The sequence below is a fragment of the Oncorhynchus clarkii genome, chromosome 11, assembly GCF_045791955.1.
Source record: "Oncorhynchus clarkii lewisi isolate Uvic-CL-2024 chromosome 11, UVic_Ocla_1.0, whole genome shotgun sequence".
NCBI classification, from domain to species: domain Eukaryota; kingdom Metazoa; phylum Chordata; class Actinopteri; order Salmoniformes; family Salmonidae; genus Oncorhynchus; species Oncorhynchus clarkii.
This window is the reverse complement of record NC_092157.1, coordinates 8088493-8108981: the sequence shown is the minus strand read 5'-3', so window position 1 is coordinate 8108981 and position 20489 is coordinate 8088493. Positions and strand designations below refer to the sequence as shown.

Below are 20489 nucleotides of genomic sequence, written 5' to 3'. Positions count from 1 at the left end.
AGGCTAAATGAATAGGTTAAACCCCCAAAGAAAGGCTAAATGAATAGGTTAAACCCCCAAAGAAAGGCTAAATGAAAAGTCTCCAAATCCAGTAGACTAACCCCCCCCCCCCCAAAAGACTAAATGAAAAGTCTCCAAATTCAGTAGGCTAAACCTCCAATGAAGGCTAAATGAGAAGTCTCCAAATTCAGCAGGCCAAACCCCCAATGAAGGCTAAATGAGTAGTCTCCAAATCCAGTAGGCTAAATGCCCAATGAAGGCTAAATGAGTAGTCTCCAAATCCAGTAGGCTAAATGCCCAATGAAGGCTAAATGAGTAGTCTCCAAATCCAGTAGGCTAAATGCCCAATGAAGGCTAAATGAGTAGCCTAACAAATCCAGCAAATCCAGAATTTCTTAACTTTAGTCCCACCGTTCATGTAAATTGGTTGTAGAGCGAGGTAGCGGTCTCAGCACTCATCTACTGTACTTTCAGCAGTAGCCCTATGATGGAGACTAAGGAAAGGCTACACTCAGCTAACATGTTGTGGTGGCGTAAAGTTGCTCTCTGTATTGGGAACACAGGATATGAGGTGAGTGCTAATGTCTCCTAAACCTCACACTCACTATTCAATGTTTGATTAAATGCCACTCAAACTTGTTTGTCGTGTTTTAGAGGGGCAGTTTTGTTGTTAGGACTTTGTTAGACCCAAAGGAGAATTAGCCTATCATGAACGCGAACAAAAAAACTAACAGACGTGGTTTATTTATGTAGCCTATCCGTTGAATGAGTACTGAACAAAACATATAAATGCAACATTCAATACAATTTCAAAGATTTTTTCGGAGTTACAGTTCACATTCGCCTCACTCCCCTCTATCTGATATACCTACTGCAGCCCTCATCCTCCACATACAACACCCGTTCTGCCAGACACATTCTGTTAAAGGTCCCTAAAGCACACACATTCATTTTACCTTTATTTAACTAGGCAAGTCAGTTAAAAACAAATTCTTATTTTTAATGACAGCCTAGGAACAGTGGGCTAACTGCCTGTTCAGGGGCAGAACGACAGATTTGTACCTTGTCACACTTGGGGATATGAACTTGCAACCTTCCGATTACTAGTCCAACACTCTAACCACTAGGCTACCCTGCCACCCCAAATCCCTGGGTCGCTCCTCTTTTCAGTTCGCTGCAGCTGGCGACTGGAACGAGCTGCAAAAAACACTCAAACTAGACAGTTTTATTTCCAACTCTCCATCCTGGACACTCTTACTGACAGTTGTGGCTGCTTCGAGTGATGTTTTGCTGTCTCTACCTTCTTGCCCTTTGTGCTGTTGTCTGTGCCCAATCATGTTTGTACCATGTTTTGTACTGCTGCCATGTTGTGCTGCTGCCATGTTGTGTTGCCATGTTCTTGTGATGTTGTGTTGCTACCATGCTTTGTTTTCACATAATGCTGCCATGCTATGTTGTTGTCTTTAGGTCTCTCTTTATCTAGTGTTGTGGTGTCTCTCTTGTTGTGATGTGTGTTTTGTCCTATATTTTAATTTTATTTTACATTTTTAATCCCATTTTGCTCATACGATATTTTTCTCATAGGGCCTGCATTCATTTATATCAAGTTATTTACGTTTCAATAAAAGTAGGGTGGATATAGCTGTTCTAATTGCCCCAAACATGACAAACAATACTTTGTGTTATATCAATTCATCAACATGGACATTAACAGGTCTTTCATAACCAATTACCCAATTCTGAATTATATTTCGCACCGGTATGCGAGCCCCCCAGCCAATGAGAGAACACGAAGGGATGGACACGCCTCGAGTGTAATCAATCGAAGGATTAGCGCGTGTCCTGTACATTGTCATCCCGCTAGTCGACCGGACTGGGAATTTCAATCACAACGCAAAGCCGGTTTCAGCCTGAAGTTTTTCTCCACGGTGAGAAGTGTCATAAGGGCAGACGCAGGAGGGACATGAGCGAGAGGTTTGTGGTCGTCCGTGTCGGTCAGGATGACGACGGGGTCAAAAATGATCCTGTACCTGACAGCGGAGGGGCTGAAGGCGACTCCATAGACCCACAAGATTCTGTTCCTATCCTCGAGTACAGTAGAGAGCCCAACAGATACGGTAAGATTTTACCTGTCTCCGACTCAGCCCGTTATTATCTAGTGGGGATTAGCTATGTATTTCACTTTGGGTTGTTTATGGTTACGTAACCCCGGGTGTCCTTACAGAACTTTATGTACGGCACTTTCCAGATACATTAGGCACGAGCTGAAATGACGTCTGTTTATCGTCCAGGGTACAGCACGCGCATAGCAATTATGTATAATTATGTATAACATTAGCTTTGCCTGTTTGCGTCTCACCTACCACACGTCAGGTGTTGCATGGCAACAGGTTGTAATGAAATTGTCACGCCTCTAAAATTAGACTGAAATGTCAAAAAGCATCACCAGGGATAATCATGTTGAGGAATAGATCATTTACAACCCTTACCCTATTTCAGCCAGTAGTTGTCCTCCTGAATATAGAAAACTATGCTATAAGTGACCATATTCTCACAAATAAACTGCATCACTAGTCTAATTTTGGGAACCTATGCAATGTCTGGACACCTACAACCTCTTGCCTGTTCACGAGGAGACTATCCACTGTTTCTGAATATAGAATCAAAAGTAGTGAGTTCAGTATTTTAATTGGCTTTCCTGAGTGTATTTGGGGAGTGCCCAAGACTATCCAGAGTTATTGTGGCATGGGAAGCATGCTCATAGAGCTGTTATTAAAAGGGCAAGTTGGAACCTGGTTGCTGAACATGTTTTTGATATGAAGATATTGACAGTCATGCAAATGAATTCAAACTGTCAAATGAAATGTCATGAAACGTCAAGAGAGAAAGAGAACGTGAGAATAGTTTATGTTATCTCGGCTCGTATTTTCCAGTTCCCTTCTATTCGGGAATCTGTTTCCTCTATCTCCCTTCATCAATAAACTTGATATTTTAATCAAAGCATTTAATAATAACTCCATTCCAACATTTGAATCTATTCTAATGCATTTAGTGATAAAGGGTAAGTCTGTAAATCAAATCACCCTCCAAAGAAGATATGACAATGGTGGGTTGGGGACAAGATGATACCTTGGCATTGAAATCATTTATCTTTGATAGATCAGTGTTTTCCCACGTTACACTGATAGGAAATGGTCTTCAGAGTTTCAGCACACAAACCGTAAGCCTATTTGGTTAAAAAAACATAAACAATACGACAACAAAACAGAACCATAACTTTTTTTTTAATCCTCAAAACATTTCAAGGAGTGTTGCTCACTCTGTTGACATTGGAATTTGGAAATTTAGAAATAAATTGCTCTATAAAATATACCACGTCAAAGACAATTTACCACGTCAAAGACAATTTACCACGTCAAAGACAATTTACCACGTCAAAGACAATTTACCACGTCAAAGACATTCTAACCCACAAAAAACAATCTACTCTGTCAAAGACAATTGCTTAAAACAACTGAACTCTCTTGAACCCAATCTACTGTGATAGAAAAAGGGTTTTGACCTGCAGTTGCAGATTATACAGCAGTTATCCATGTCCTTAAAGATTTTAAATGGAATTGGTCCTAAGTGTCTTTTGTCCTCTGTAGCTCAGTTAGCGGAGCGGGGTCCTCTGTAGCTCAGTTAGCGGAGCGGGGTCTTCTGTAGCTCAGTTAGCGGAGCGGGGTCTTCTGTAGCTCAGTTAGCGGAGCGGGGTCCTCTGTAGCTCAGTTAGCGGAGCAGGGTCCTCTGAAGCTCAGTTAGCGGAGCGGGGAGCTCTGTAGCTCAGCTAGCGGAGCGGGGAGCTCTGTAGCTCAGTTAGCGGAGCGGGGTCCTCTGTAGCTCAGTTAGCGGAGCGGGGTCCTCTGTAGCTCAGTTAGCGGAGCGGGGTCCTCTGTAGCTCAGTTAGCGGAGCGGGGTCCTCTGTAGCTCAGTTAGCGGAGCGGGGAGCTCTGTAGCTCAGTTAGCGGAGCGGGGTCCTCTGTAGCTCAGTTAGCGTAGCTCAGTTAGCGGAGCGGGGAGCTCTGTAGCTCAGTTAGCGGAGCGGGGAGCTCTGTAGCTCAGTTAGCGGAGCGGGGAGCTCTGTAGCTCAGTTAGCGGAGCGGGGTCCTCTGTAGCTCAGTTAGCGGAGCGGGGTCCTCTGAAGCTCAGTTAGCGGCGCGGGGTCCTCTGAAGCTCAGTTAGCGGCGCGGGGTCCTCTGTAGCTCAGTTAGCGGCGCGGGGTCCTCTGTAGCTCAGTTAGCGGCGCGGGGTCCTCTGTAGCTCAGTTAGCGGCGCGGGGTCCTCTGTAGCTCAGTTAGCGGCGCGGGGTCCTCTGTAGCTCAGTTAGCGGCGCGGGGTCCTCTGTAGCTCAGTTAGCGGAGCGGGGTCCTCTGTAGCTCAGTTAGCGGAGCGGGGTCCTCTGTAGCTCAGTTAGCGGAGCGGGGTCCTCTGTAGCTCAGTTAGCGGCGCGGGGTCCTCTGTAGCTCAGTTAGCGGCGCGGGGTCCTCTGTAGCTCAGTTAGCGGCGCGGGGTCCTCTGTAGCTCAGTTAGCGGCGCGGGGTCCTCTGTAGCTCAGTTAGCGGAGCGGGGTCCTCTGTAGCTCAGTTAGCGGAGCGGGGTCCTCTGTAGCTCAGTTAGTGGAGTGGGGTGCTTGCAACGCCAGGATAGTAGGTTTGATTCCCAGGACCACCTGTACATAATGTTTTGTAAGTCAACTTACCTGGTAAAATAAGGGAACAATAAATACATACATGACTGAATAAGTCGCTTTTGGCTAAAAGCATCTGCTAATTGGCATTATTATTATTTATTATTATTGTACATTAGAGACACTTGCTACAGATGTCTGGGACGCCAGGCATTACAAAGGTTTTGATGAGGGCTCGCTGGTCTGGATAGAGTACTTCTGACTCATGGTTCAACACAGTCACTGTCATTAGACACATGTGTAGAGTCACTTGTTTCACAGCGCTTCCTGTAATTTATACACACTTGTCCCTGACCATGGAGAGAGAGAGAGAGAGAGAGAGCAACAAGTCTTGAGTGTTTTGAAATGAACTTATTTTCCACAGCCTGTGCCTGCCTTCTCACAGTAGCTGTGTCTCTTCTTCATTTTTTTCTTATTTGTTTCCTCCACGGGGATGGCATTACAATCAAATAAATAAATAAAAAATATATATATATATTTATTTTATTTATTGTAAATTGTACCTTTTTATTTTACTAGGCAAGTCAGTTATAAACAAATTGTTATTTACAATGACGGCCTACACCGGCAAACACGGACGACGCTGGGCCAATTGCGCGCTGCCCTATGGGACTCACCCAATCACGGCCCGTTGTGATGCAGCCTGGATGTCAGGTTACTATGTGATGATTTGTAATCTTCACTAAGGGGGAAATCAATTTCGAAGCCACACATCTCGGTCAGCATTTGTTTCGGCTAAATGGCAGCTTCTAATGCTGGAACTAAATGTTCTGATCCACACATTTGAACACAGTGAGGATAAACATACAAACATGGATGGCACTTGAGTAAATCAGAGAACTGCTTCTCTAACAACAACAGCCTATCAGTTATATTGCCTGAGGTGTCGGGTGTCTAAAATATGTTGAGGGAGATACGTGGTGTCGGTGTAACGTCACACACATCCCTATGTCTGGAGTATGTATAGGATTAGGCTACCCTGCTTTCTACACCCGGTCAAAAGTGGCTTGTTGTAGGAATGCAAAATGACGGGAACTTTCAATCAATTCTCTGGTTTTCCCGAAATCCCGCTTGTTTGGTTCCCTGAATCAGGAGGGTATAGGCAGGAAATCTGTAATCCTCCAACCAGGATTTCTGGAATTTATTGAAAGTTCCTGAAATTTTGCAACCCTACCTGGGTGCCGCTATTAACACTCTGGGGGGGGTGTCCTCCGGTTACACGTCCAATGTTTCTTTAGCCTACACAGGTGTCCACTTTTTGAATATTTTCCAAACAGAAAGCTCAGTGGTTTAACTTTGAGGAACATTACATCTCTAAGGTGATATGCTGTGAAGGTCACTAGGAAGTGACTGCCCCCCCCCCCCCCCCCCCTCCAGCCTTGTAGTTTTTAAAGCTTTTTGAATGGTCTTCAATGGGCATAAACGTAGTGCAATGGTCTTTTTAAGCTAAAAAAATAAAAGGCAATTGGCAGGAGTAAATTCATCCACAAACACAAATATAATTATATACAGTACCAGTCAAAAGTTTGAAGAGCACCTGCTCTTTCCATGAAAGCTATGATCCCCTTATTGATGTCACCTGTTAAATCCACTTCAATCAGTGTAGAGGAAGGGGAGGAGCCCAGTTAAATAATAATTTTTAAGCCTTGAGACAGTTGAGACATGGATTCTGCATGTGTGCCATTCAGAGGGTGAATGGGAAAGACAAAATATTTAAGTACCTTTGAACAGGGTGTAGTAGTAGGTGCCAGAGCGCACCGGTTTGTGTCAAGAACTGCAACGCTGCTGGGTTTTTCACGCCTAACAGTTTCCCATGTGTATCAGTAATGGTTCACCACCCAAAGGACAACAGTGGGAAGCATTGGTGTCAACATGGGCCAAGATCCCTGTGGAACGCTTTCGATACCTTGTAGAGTCCCATGGGACCCGATGAACTGAAGCTGTTCTGAAGATCAAAAGGGGTTTCCAACTCAAAATTTGGAAGGTGTTCCTAATGTTTGGTCTACTCAGTGTATGTCTTTAAATTACTGTGTTTTCACAGATGCTTTGATGTCATTGTGAAGCCCATTCAAAAGACTAGGGGATGTGATCCGGAAGAAAGGTGGAAGGGGTGGTTGCGTTCACAGGGTATTGCCCGTGATGGCGTGATGCTCGCCTAATTCAAAATGGATACCAAAATGCTCATTTTTGTTTTTATGAATTTGTACGAATTTGCGAATTCTACTGAAACAGGGCCTATCTGTGTTAAAAAAATAACAACTTTCCTATAATCGGTTGACGATCAGATACTTCCGTTGTAACTGTGGCTCTGTTGCGCTCACATTCTACAGTTGATAGAAAACTTCTGTTACAAATTTTTTTTTTTTTTTTTTGTGGTCAAATGTCTCTGATGCTGTCGCGTGTCCTGCCGAGTTGTCTGGCCATCGATGACACAGGCTGTGACCTATTTCATGGTCCACTCATATCAACATCTCTGCTCATTAATGCTGGGGTAGGCTAAAATAAATAAACAGATAAGGCCTAATTTTAAAAGAACAGTGATGTAGGAAATTAAATATGCTGGGCAGAGCATGCCCAGAGCTCATGGCTGAGTGCCACCGGAATGAAATTGGAGCAAAATTTAATCGAAAGAGAAGACCAACGCTCCAATTTATTTTTGAAATCCGCTCCAGCCAAATTATGCAAGCTCCGTTCCTCACTCCACTCTGTTCTTCTTCTCTAACAAGTGACAAGTGGTCTGTGAGAACTGCAGTTGATTAACCAGATCCTTTCTCAAATGTCACCACACACATGGTATTGACTCAGCTGTCCACTTGACACGGGAGAAATGAAACTTCTATTTTGTACGTGGAGAATTTAGTGTTCTCTGAATGGAACATTGGCATGTGTTCTATCCTGAGCTAGAGAGGGAGGGAACAGAGATGTGAAATCCATTTAAGGCCCAGAGCCACTTCCTTTGCTTAGTGGTTCCCAAACTGTGAGGGGCATGAGTGGTCGGCGGGGGGGGGGTTACTGACTGAGTAGTGAATCATCAGTTCCTCTTGTCATGTTAGTCATTGAACACCTTAGAGAGCTATTTATAACTTGTCAGAAATGTCCAGATCACCGAGCCCATGTCCAGATCACCGAGCCCATGTCCAGATCACCGAGCCCATGTCCAGATCACCGAGCCCATGTCCAGATCACCGAGCCCATGTCCAGATGTATTTCCTGTCATGGCCAGAGGGTGCCAGCAGTGTATTTCCTGTCATGGCCAGAGGGTGCCAGCAGTGTGACACCATTCATCTCAAACCCTGCTCTGATTCTATTTACTCTTGAGGAAAGGGGGAGGCTAAAACCAGCAGTGTAACGTTTCATGGGAGATTTGTTGTGAAACGGAGAGCCACCCATGTTTGAACAGTTTGAGTCCGCTGTGCTGGTTATGTTATGTGCTAACTGACACACTGCTGTCACAGCATGTACTGTCTGTGTTGTCAGGGCAAGGATCCTCTTCCCCAATATCAACAGGGTGATTGACTTGGCCTGTAATCTTCTCAGTGGGGCAGGAAGGAAGGGTAAATAAACATTGAGAAAGCTGAACCTATAGCCATGTCTCACTGTCCCTGGGCTGTACGTTGTGACGTGGATCCATTAGAAACCATATAGCCTTGTCTCACTGTCCCTGGGCTGTACATTGTGACGTGGATCCATTAGAAACCCTATCTGTCCGTGTTTCTGATGTTTCCCCATGGCTCGATATTTTCTATTCTGGCCTGGGCAAGCAATGTGATACAATCTGCTCTTCCAGGAATTGGCAGTAGATAGGATTCTTACTCTAAAGGTAGTAACTTTATCTTGAAGCCCCATCCCCTACATTTTTCCCCTCCATCCCATGCATATCCATACTGCATCAATAATATCTGGTATGCTGTTTACATAGCCTAGAAAACCACCTACTGTCCCTAATTAGCACTTTTATCATATTGACCAGGGCTCACTTGGAAAATCCATGTCAATCTCATTGACTTTTCCTGGTTAAATAAAGGACAAAAAAAAAAGACATGAATTCAAATCTCTAGAATTGTTACCAGAGAGCAGGAGCAATTCATAGTTTATTTCAAACACATATCAACGTGTTGCAAAACAAGTCATTGATAGCTTGCGTGATAGCATGCTTGCCTTTTTTAAAGGAGACACTGTCATGCAGGTGCCACATAATGTTGTTAATACACAAGTAATAAAATACCTGAGGAAACACGCCTTACAGAGTTACTTGTTGACCTTCATGGGAAAGATGGCATGATGTGACCTCACTGTTTAACCTTTTGGTGACCTTTGGCCCTGGTTAATCGTTTCTCAAAGCATTGTAGAATGTTTGTTTCCCAGGTGTTATCGAATATCCACCTTGATTGCTTTTCCTTACCCGATCAAACCCCACTGGAATGACTTCAGAAGAGGGATTCTTTGCGTAACCAAATCCTTCATGATTAGACATTCCTGTTGTCTCTCCAAGATTGCTCGGATATGATCTCCCTCACTACCCCTCAGGCTGTGGCAGAGTGTGGGAACTCTGGATGTCTGGAGCTCTAGCACTCAACACAACCTTGGGTAGTCTGCATTAGAGGTCGACCGATTATGATTTTTCTACCCCGATACCGATTATTGGAGGACCAAAAAAGCCGATACCGATTTTATAAAAAAAATAATATATATATATATAACAATAATAATAATAATAATAATAATAGTAAAAAAAAAAAATATATAAAAAAAATATATATATATATATATAAAAAAAAATGTTTTAAATGTTTAAAAAAAATAATAATATTTGTAATAATGACAATTACAACAATACTGAATGAACTCTTATTTATTTTTTTTTGAATTTTACCCCTTTTTCTCCCCAATTTCATGGTATCCAATTGTTTTAGTAGCTACTATCTTGTCTCATCGCTACAACTGCCGTACTGGCTCGGGAGAGACGAAGGTTGAAAGTCATGCGTCCTCCGATACACAACCCAACCAAGCCGCACTGCTTCTTAACACAGCCCGGCCCGCCACAGGAGTCGCTGGTGCGCGATGAGACAAGGATTTCCCTCCCGGCCAAACCCTCCCTAACCTGGACGACGCTATGCCAATTGTGCATCGCCCCACGGACCTCCCAGTCGCGGCCGGTTACGACAGAGCCTGGGCGCGAACCCAGAGTCTCTGGTGGCACAAGCTGGCGCTGCAGTACAGCGCCCTTAACCACTGTGCCCCCCGGGAGCCTCAAATAAATAATGAAACATGTTCAATTTGGTTTAAATAATGCAAAAACAAAATGTTGGAGAAGAAAGTCAAAGTGCAATATGTGCCATGTAAGCTAACGTTTAAGTTCCTTGCTCAGAACATGAGAACATATGAAAGCTGGTGGTTCCTTTTAACATGAGTCTTCAATATTCCCAGGTAAGAAGTTTTAGGTTGTAGTTATTATAGGAATTATAGGACTATTTCCCTCTATACCATTTGTATTTCATTAACCTTTGACTATTGGATGTTCTTATAGGCACTTTAGTATTGCCAGTGTAACAGTATAGCTTCCGTCCCTCTCCTTGCTCCTCCCTGGGCTCGAACCAGGAAAACATCACAACGACAATAGCCACCCTCGAAGCAGCGTTACCCATGCAGACAAGGGGAACAACCACTCCAAGTCTCAGAGCGAGTGACGTTTGAAATGCTATTAGCGCGCAACCCGCTAACTAGCTAGCCATTTCACTTCGGTTACACCAGCCTCATCTCAGGAGTTGATAGGCTTGAAGTCATAAACAGCGCAATGCTTGATGCACAACGGAGAGCTGCTGGCAAAACGCACGAAAGTGCTGTTTGAATGAATGCTTACGAGCATGCTGCTGCCTACCACCGCTCAGTCAGATACTTGTATGCTTGTATGCTCAGTCAGATTATATGCAACGCTGGACACACTAGATAAACTAGTAATATCATCAACCATGTGTAGTTAACTAGTGATTATGATTGATTGTTTTTTATAAGATACGTTTAATGCTAGCTAGCAACTTAACTTGGCTTACTGCATTTGCGTAACAGGCAGTCTCCTCGTGGAGTGCAACGTGGTTGGTTATAGCGTTGGACTAGTTAACTATAAAGGTTGCAAGATTGGATCCCCGAGCTGACAAGGTGAAATCTGTCGTTCTGCCCCTGAACAGGCAGTTAACCCACTGTGTTCCTAGGCCGTCATTGAAAATAAGAATGTGTTCTTAACTGACTTGGCCTAGTTAAATAAAGGTGTTAAAACATTTCTTTTTTAATCGGCCAAATCGGTGTCCAAAAATACAGATTTCCGATTGTTATGAAAACTTGAAATCGGCCCTAATTAATCAGCCATTCTGATTCATCGGTCCACCTCTAGTCTGCATGCATACAGTCAATTCCCACAGTGGACATTGAGTCCTCAATAACACGGGATTCATTGAAAAGAGGATCTGTTCAGGTTTTCTCAACATTTTCAGACACGGATGTGGATGCATATGCATGTGACCTTGTACTGGTGGAAAACACTTGTGAGATGAGAAACACAGCCAAGGCATTGGTTATCTTCTGCCCACTTCCATAGCCTAGGCTAACTCCCAGATGCTTTATTTACCTGGGTAGCTACCGAACTGCTGAGTGACTGAGGAATCTTCCTAGAAGAGGAGGGATATTATGAATTTATGAACACACTTGACAGAGCCTGTCTGCTTAATGCAATTTGCAATCACTGATTCCCAGAACCTGTATCAGACCTGTCGGACAAGAGCACTTGTGCAGGTCAACTCACAATTGTGAAGAAGACGAGCTGAACAGCTCAATGTTCAGTCGATATTCTACATGCTAAGACAGGGAAAAACGTTACATTACCTGCATACACAGTAACTGCAACACTTTACAATGGACAAGTAGTTTGAGGTAACACCAAGCGCATGGGACAGATTCTCATTCATCGTGTTGTGGCTAGCTGAATACAACGGCACAGCTTGAAGAAACACAATAACAGGACCCTGAGTGGCCAATGTGTACAGTACCCTTTTGTGTGATTACTTTTTATATCCTGGAAACGGACATGGGCTGCTGCTTGATATACAAGCGAAAGTGCGTCTCTTGAAGGAAACCCTTTCCCTAACATTTACTGTTGTCGTCCGGAGGCCGCATGTTTTTGAGCCAGATTGATCCTGCGAAACATCGGTGAAGTCATCCTGAGGAGGGGGTAGGGATTGTATTCGACTCAGCTGTGAGAGAACAGGGCAGCTGTGTCCTTGTAGCCAGAACACTCTCCATCGGCCCGCTTTGGGGATTATATTGGTCCAGGGTTGTTATTCTGCCTGTGGAGTAAAGGGCTGTCAAAATACTAATATGATTTAACAGTAACACAGTACTTGGTGCTGTGGTCATTGATGTTCTCTGTGAATTGACAGTTCCCATGGCTTCACACACAGAAACCTAGGTCGAACAAAAATACAGGTTAAGACAACAATAATTCCGTGCGGCAACGTTGGGGAATGAACTCATTCATTGGACCAGTGCGGTTGGTGATTCTACAGGATTAGCCTTGAGAACGCTTGAGATGTCGGGACATCAAGTCATACAGTGGCTGTTGATAATTTGATGTTTTTTTTAATGGATTTGAATGACCAAGTAAAACAGTTATGCTATGTGTTTGTTGAGATGATAACTGAAATTCATTCACGATTTTGTGTTTTGATTTCAAACTTTATGTACTGCTAACATTCACTTCCAGTCTTTGGTCCAATTAATTCGTTTATTTTTTTGCACGCTTTTGCATGGAATTATTACGTTGTCTTAACTGTTGTTATCTTTAAAGGCTGTAGAGGAGTGGAGTCACAATCACATGGTTACACTATCAAAACCTTTCAGGCACCATTGGGGGAGAGGGTGTCTGTTAGTCACTTCCTGAAGGGGCTGTCTGGGTGACAGTGCCAACCCGTCTGAATCACACTGGAGAGATAAGCAGAGGACAAATGCAGTTTTACCGGTGGTTACCCCTCTCACTGGGACTGATAACTGCACATAGACAGGAAAACTTAAATCTGTTTTTACCTCATTTCTACCAGCATGTCACCTGTGCAAATAAAAATAAAAACTCTTGATCACCTTTACTCCACACACAGCAAGACATACAAAGCTCTCTCTCCATTTGGCCCTCCATTTGGCAAATCTGACCATAACTCTATTTTCCTGCTTACAAGCAAAAAGTAAAACAGGAAGTACCAGTGACTCGCTCAGTATAGAAGAGGTGCGATAAAGCGGATGCGGAACTCCAAGGACTGTTTTGCACAGACTGAAATACAGTGCTCTTGGAAAGTATTCAGACCCTTTCACTTTTTCCACATTTGGTTACGTTACAACCTTATTCTAAAATGGATTAAATCGTTTTTTCCCTAATCAATCTACAAACAATACCCCATAATGACAAAGCAAAAACTGTTTTTTCCCCCACATTTATAAAAAAATAAACATCTGAAATCACATTTACATAAGCATTCATACTTTTTACTAAGTACTTTGTTGAAGCACCTTTTGGCAGTGATTACAGCCTCGAGTCTTCTTAGGTATGACGCTTACAAGCTTGGCACACCTGTATTTGGGGAGTTTCTCCCATTCTTCGCTGCAGATCCTCTCATGTTCTGTCAAGTTGGATGGGGAGTGTCGCTGCATAGCTATTTTCAGGTCTCTCCAGGCTAGAGGTCGACCGATTATGATTTTTCAACGCCGATACCGATTTATTGGCGGACCAAAAAAAGCCGACACCGATTAATCTGCCAATGTAAAAAAAAAATGGATATTTATTTTTATATATTTTTTAAATAATGACAATTACAACAATACTGAATAAACAACAAACACTTTTTATTTTAACTTAATATAATACATAAGTAAAATCAATTTTGTCTAAAATAAATCATGAAACATGCTCAATTTGGTTTAAATAATGCAAAAACACAGTGTTGGAGAAGAAAGTAAAAGTGCAATATGTGCCATGTAAAAAAGCTAACATTTAATAGAGCTCCCCCCCTACTTTGTGCAATTTCCGCCTGAAGACATACCCAAATCTAACAGCCTGTAGCTCAGGCACAGAACCAAGGATATGCATATTCTTGGTACCATTTGAAAGAAAACACTCTAAAGTTTGTGTAAATGTGAATTGAATGTAGGAGAATAAAACACAATAGATCTGGTTTAGATAAAACAATGGAAATAAAACGTTTTTTTTAATTTTATTTTTGTATCATCATCTTTAAAATGAATAAGATAAAACAAACATTCAGATAGGATGATGGGGATAATTTCAGTGAAAAATATAAGAGGGCAACAGTAGTTGTGCAAAGTTTCAGAATGATAACTTCCAAAATGAGTGTGCTACATGTCATTTATCATGAAGTCACCCAGGTGTCCCACACAAGTAGCCCAAATGTACCCAAGTGGCTAAATTGGTGAAGGTATACATTTTGAAACAAATAACTATATACAAAATACCAAAATGGTATTATAACACACGCCCCCAATTTTTTTTAGAAAAAACATTTAAAAAAAATATATATTGATAAAAAAAAAATATATATATATATCACACACATTTACAAAATAACATGGGTAACTATTTACACACTTTCAATATTTGGAAGACGCTCAGTCCTCTATCAAATCTATTTATATAGCCCCAGCCTAAAACCCCAAAGAGCAAGCAATGCAGGTGTAGAAGCACGGTGGCTAGGGAAAACTCCCTAGAAAGGCCAAAACCTAGAGAGGAACCAGGCTATGAGGGGTGGCCAGTCCTCTTCTGGCTGTGCCGGGTGGAGATCACAGTGGTTGTAGAGGGTGCAACAGGACAGCACCTCAAGAGTAAAAATGAACAGTTTAGGGTTCCATAGCCGCAGGCAGAACAGTTGAAACTGGAACAGCAGCAAGGCCGGGTGGACTGGGGACAGCAAGGAGTCATCATGGCAGATAGTCCTGAAGCATGGTCCAAGGGCTCAGGTCCTCCGAGAGAAAGGAGAGAAAGAGAGAGCAGACTTAAATTCACACAAGACACCGGATAAGACAGGAAAAGTACTCCAGATATAACATATATCCTAGCCCCCACCCACGTTGCCATATAACCCCACCAACTTTGACAAAACTCTAGACAATATTCTGCTGCTGATGCCAGATGCCATAGCAGTCTCTTTCTGATGTAAAGCAGAGGGTCACTGAGCATGTGGTGCATGTGATGGGAGACTTCATCTTGCAAACAACACAGCAACGCCTCCATGCTGTGCTCTTAGGCACATCCATGCCTGCACAAATATATCTGGGCAGATGAACACTTGTGGCAGGAGCAGAAGGGACAGGGCTTGGTGCAGTGGTGCTGTAGCCAGCAAGCTCCTTGATGCTCCCTCTAATGTAGACTGATTGGAGGAAGCATGCTGGCTGTGTTGAGATGTATGGGTTTGTGGGTAAAGTACACGTTAGCTAGTCATTGTGAGTGAGGGTTTGTTTGTATGAGAACGACCATAGCCTATGTGTGTGTGTATATGTGTATATATATATACACACACACACACACACACACACACACACAGGCTATGGTCGTTCTCATACAAACAAAAAGACCCTCACTCACAATGACTAGCTAACGTGTACTTTACCCATTTCATTACATCTTTATATATTGCAAATAAAATGTAAAAACAATCACAAATAATATTTTATATTAATTTCAAACAACGGCATTAGCATGAGAGCAACTTACCAGTCCAAAACAATGTCCTCTCCGTTCAAAAAATATGCCTCAGTTTCAGAGTCTTCAAAATGGAGTCTTCAAAAAGCAGATCTCACTTTCCTCTAAAATTGTTTCTACATTCGTATATCTAGTCTTAGAATTAGCTTTCCTTGACTTATTCGCCATGATGTTTGATAAATAAACAGCTGAAGATGCAAGTCACCAAAATACTGCTGTGCGTAATAAGCGTCACTCCTTCACGGTTGAATTGGCAATGGCGAAAGAACGGTCCTTACGCCAGCGTTCAATGGAAAGGTTTGTCTTACAACAAAGAACCATGGGATATTGCCGTTTACCTCTGCTCATTGGCTATCTACCCAGCTAGATTTCAAGACGATCAGTGATCATTGGGTTAAAATACAGTCAATCAACGAGACAGTGGTCATATAATTGGTGCACAATGGGCTCGTCACTTGTTGTCTTCCAATCGTTTTTTCCGGGTCAATACGTCCCGCAAAATGACCCATCAAGTTTGGTTGTGTTACAAGGATGATTTTCCTTGATTGCAAGGAAACCCAACATGACTGGATAAAGTCAGGGAAAGTCTGTCTATTTGACGTTGGATGTTACGTCGAAAATTGAATGACACGAAGTTCAACGAGATAAGCGTTCACAAAATGTTTCGTGTTAGGCAATAAAAAATGGATTTAACCGAACAAAAGACCATTCATTGTGTAACAATGAGCCTTGGGATTGCAACCAGAGCAAGATCTTCAAAGGTTACCTATTTATTTCAATGCAATCTCTGATTTTGTTATGCAAGTTCTGGCTGAATGAGTAGTTTGATATGGGGGTCTGTGCTCAGATAATCGCAGTGTATTCTTTCGCAATAAATCATTTTTTAAATCTGAAAACACAGTTGGATTAGCAAGATTCTAGGCTTTCGAACCATGTGAGACACTTGTATTTTCATGAATGTTTAATATGACTGTAGCGATCACCGTATGTTGTCAAATTTAATCCCGCTAACGGGTTCGGTGCGCAGAGAGGTTAATCCAACCGCTGTGTCAGATTTAAAAAAAAAACTTTACGGAAAAAGCATAATCTGAGAACGGAGCTCAGAACCCAAAACAGCCAGAGGAATATCCGCCATTTTGGAATCAACAAAGTTAGAAACAACACCATAAATATTCACTTACCTTTGATCTTCATCAGAAGGCACTAGCAGGAAGCCAAAATCGCAAAGTTCCGTTACAGTCCTTTAGAAACATGTCAAACAATGTATGGACTCAATCTTTAGGATGTTTTCAACATAAAACATCAATAATGTTCCAACCGGAGAATTCCTTTGTCTTCAGAAAAGCACTGGAACGAGAAGTAACTCTGTCGGGAGCGCGCATCATGAGACCAAGGCTCTCTGCCAGACCACTGACTAAAAGAGCTCTTATGAGCCCCTCCTTTATAGTAGAATCCTCAAACCAGTTTCTAAAGACGGTTGACATCTAGTGGAAGCCCTAGGAAGTGCAAGCTCATCCATATCTCAATGTGTATTTGGCAAGCCAAGCTTTGAAAAACTACAAACCTCAGATATCCCACTTCCTGGTTGGATTTGTCTCAGGTTTTCGCCTGCCATATGAGTTCTGTTATACTCACAGACATCATTCAAACAGTTTTAGAAACTTCAGAGTGTTTTCTATCCTATCCTAATAATAATATGCATATATTAGCATCTGGGACAGAGTCGGAGGCAGTTCACTCTGGGCACGCTATTCGTCCAAAAGTGAAAATGCTGCCCCCTATCCCAAAAAGGTTAACTTCTTGTTAATCCAGCCGCTGTGTCTGATTTCAAAAAGGCTTTACTGCGAAAGCACACCATGCGATTATCTGAGGACAGCGTACAAAAGCACCAGGTGCACCACGAAAGTCAGAAATGGCGATATAATAAATGCCTTACCTTTTGAAGATCTTCTTCTGTTGGCACTCCAAAAGGTCCCAGCTACATCACAAATGGTCCTTTTATTCGATAAAGGCCTTCTTTATATCTAAAACGCAGTTTAGCTGGCGCGCTTCATTCAATAATCCACCGGTTTCCCTCCTTCAAAATGCATACAAATTGAATCCCAAACATGACCAATAAACTTCTCCAAATAACGTTTATAATCAATTCTCAGGTACCCTAATACATAGATAGACTATAAAATGTAAGACGGAGAATCGTTATTGTCTTTACCGGAGATAAATAACAAAGAACGCGCTCTCATTCATGCGCATGAAAACACTACAGCCAAAATGGGAGCCACTTAGAAAAACTACAAATTCTTGCTCATTTTTCCAAAAACAAGCCTTAAACTCTTTCTAAAGACTGTTGACATCTAGTGGAAGCCCTAGGAACTGCAATCCTGGAGGTTTTTGCCTCCTGATAAACATGACAGCCATTGGAAACAGTGGTAGGCCAACATATTTTTTTTTGGGGGGGGGGGGGGTGGTTTGTCCTCGGGTTTTTGCCTGTCATATCATTTCTGTTATATTCATAGACATTATTTTAACACTTTTAGAAACTTTCAAGTGTTTTCTTTCCAAATCCAACAATTATATGCATATCCTAGCTTCTGGGCTTGAGTAACGGGCAGTTTACTTTGGGCACGCTTTTCATCCAGACGTCAAAATACTGCCCCCTAGCCCAAAGAGGTTAACTGTATAGGAAGTTCTGGGGACAGGTCATCAGGATACTGGACAGCCAATAAATTGGGAGATGCATTGATTAACATTAAATTGATTAACACTTCCATTGTTTATACCTCCCCTAATTTGAAATGCAGACAGCCCCCATGGTTTAACAACACCTTCCACCTCTCCTAATTTGTCAGTTACTCACTGATATCTATAAAAGGGCTATACCTGCAAGAAAGTGATCAATAAGGGGCTGTTTGAAAGGGGCTCATATAAACATTATATATTTTACAGGTCTTATGTCTGAAATGGGTAAAAAACACTACACAACCTGACGTTAGTGTGTGTCAAGCCAAGTCTGCCTCTAAAGGGTGGGGCAGTTCAGTGCTTCCTTATTTGGAGAGGGGGGCTGGTCACATGGGGCCCACGGTAACCAAGCGATAGGGGAGAAAACTGAGAACCTTGAACCGACGGCAGAGCACGAGCACACAGGGACAGAGAGCGAGAGAGGGAAGGAGGTACAGGGAAGGAAAGCAGACAACAGAACACGGAGAGAAACCGAACAGAACAAGGAGCGAGGGAGAGATAAGTGAGGGACTGGCAGAACACTGATAAGCACATGGTGTGAAAATGCCTACAAACTTCACAGTGGTTCCTGTGAAGGATGTCAGGAAGTCCCAGGAAGAGGAGGAGGAGGAGGAGGATGAAGATGTGGATGACAACAATGTCTTCAGAGAGGAAGACGCGGCTGCCCACTTCCCAGGTCAGTGGCAGAAAGTCTGGGGCTTTCATTCTCCACACAACTTACTCCCTCTGCCCTGCGAAGAAGATGAGGACATGACTTGTGGGCTGGAGTAGCAGTTGCTAAGTTGTGACTGAGCATGGCTCTGTCATTTTGTTTTGTCATTAGGTGACTCTGTCGTTTTGGGTTTTGCTGTGTTTTGTCAGATCAGGTGTGTGGTGTATTGTCAGATCAGGTGTATTGTCAGATCAGGTGTTTGATCACGACGGAGGTGGTTGGTGATGGAAAGGTCAAAGCAACTCACTTCCTTGACCCTAACAAAGATGATGGCCAGGGCTTTATAGGGCTGCATTTGCTTTGGCTATACATTTTGTGTTAAGCAGCTCTTTCCTCTAGTTTAGTTTTTGTTTCTCAGGTAATACAGATGGGAGACAGTAGACGGGGTCATGTTAGAGAAGTGTTTTCACATACTCCGAGGCTTTTTGGTTTGTTTTGTCCCGACTCGCACGCATGCCCCCTCCTCTCTTCCTCCCACTCTCTTTTTTTTTGTTGCAGTTTTGCTACCACACTTCCTGATCTCATTGCTCCCTTCACTCAGTCTCTCCACAGTCACACTGTCAGAAATAATTAGCCTTATCATCCAGAGACATAATGATACATCTTCTCTAATTGAGAAGCCAGTGTCTTTCTGTTCCGTTAGCATGCTGCTACACACTACAATATAGTTTACCACTGCAAATCATCATCATCATCAATTCTCCCGTGAACCATAGCCAATTCTGAATAACAAGCCCTAACATGGGAATGTCATTAGCTGAGTCTTCCCACAAGTCTGTGCTAACAGACTCCACACAGCCCCCATTGTTGTGCCAAACCGTTGCTGTTATTTTTGTTTTTCCACTGTTTCACAAGGCGAGGGACAAACAGGTTCCACAGCGGCGCGCAATTATGGCCGCCCACTGTGTGAGATTTGACAGACTGGGAAGAAGAGTGGTGGCTGGTTATATCAGCTCTCTGGCAGGGGTCTATCTGTGTGGCGCAGAGGGTCGGTCGGGTAGGGTTTAAAACCCATGCATTGACTTTGTTTACTTGGAGACTGCCAGAAAGAAAGGGAGAGTCGGATAGCGGTCAATGTTATTGGCTTTCTGTTGGTTCTCTGTGGGGAGAGTTGAGATTCCACCTCCTCAGAGTGATCTGTAATCGGTCTGGTTCCTGCTTTGTAGTACCTGTATAATACTGAATCACTCCCCATAATAACAATTACTAGACTTTGGTTAGAAGAAAAACATGGGGACATTTGAGACAATCATGACCTCTGGTGCAGCGGTCTAAGGCACTACATCTCAGTGCTAGAGGTGTCACTACAGACACCCTGGTTCGAATCCAGGCTGTATCACAACCGGCCGTGATTGTGCACCTCCCTATGGGACTCCCAATTGGCCCAGCGTCGTCTGGGTTTGGCCGGTGTAGGCCGTCATTGTAAATAAGAATTTGTTCTTAAGTGACTTGCCTAATTAAATAAAGGTTAAATAAAAAAAAAGTTGTTTAGGTGTCTATTGTCTTTACCCCAATACCTTTTTGTGCTCAACGACCCAGCAGATATTGGAGGGAAGGCG

The 20489-nt window shown here is 42.9% G+C and overlaps 1 protein-coding gene across 6 annotated transcripts in view; it reads left to right on the top strand.

The window, feature by feature from the left end:
• Window positions 1-1805: 1805 nt before the first annotated feature.
• Window positions 1806-20489, top strand: part of LOC139420148 (solute carrier family 12 member 7-like) — a 110895-nt gene continuing 92211 nt past the window's right edge. For 4 of the 6 annotated variants that reach the window (XM_071169933.1, XM_071169932.1, XM_071169930.1 and 1 more), the window contains exon 1: window positions 1806-2117. In XM_071169933.1, the coding sequence (XP_071026034.1) occupies window positions 1964-2117 (154 nt within the window). In that variant the 5' untranslated portion in view covers window positions 1806-1963. Of the gene's footprint in view, window positions 2118-18596; window positions 18895-20489 lie in introns of those variants that run through there. The other 2 variants (XM_071169934.1, XM_071169931.1) reach the window with 2 other exon arrangements.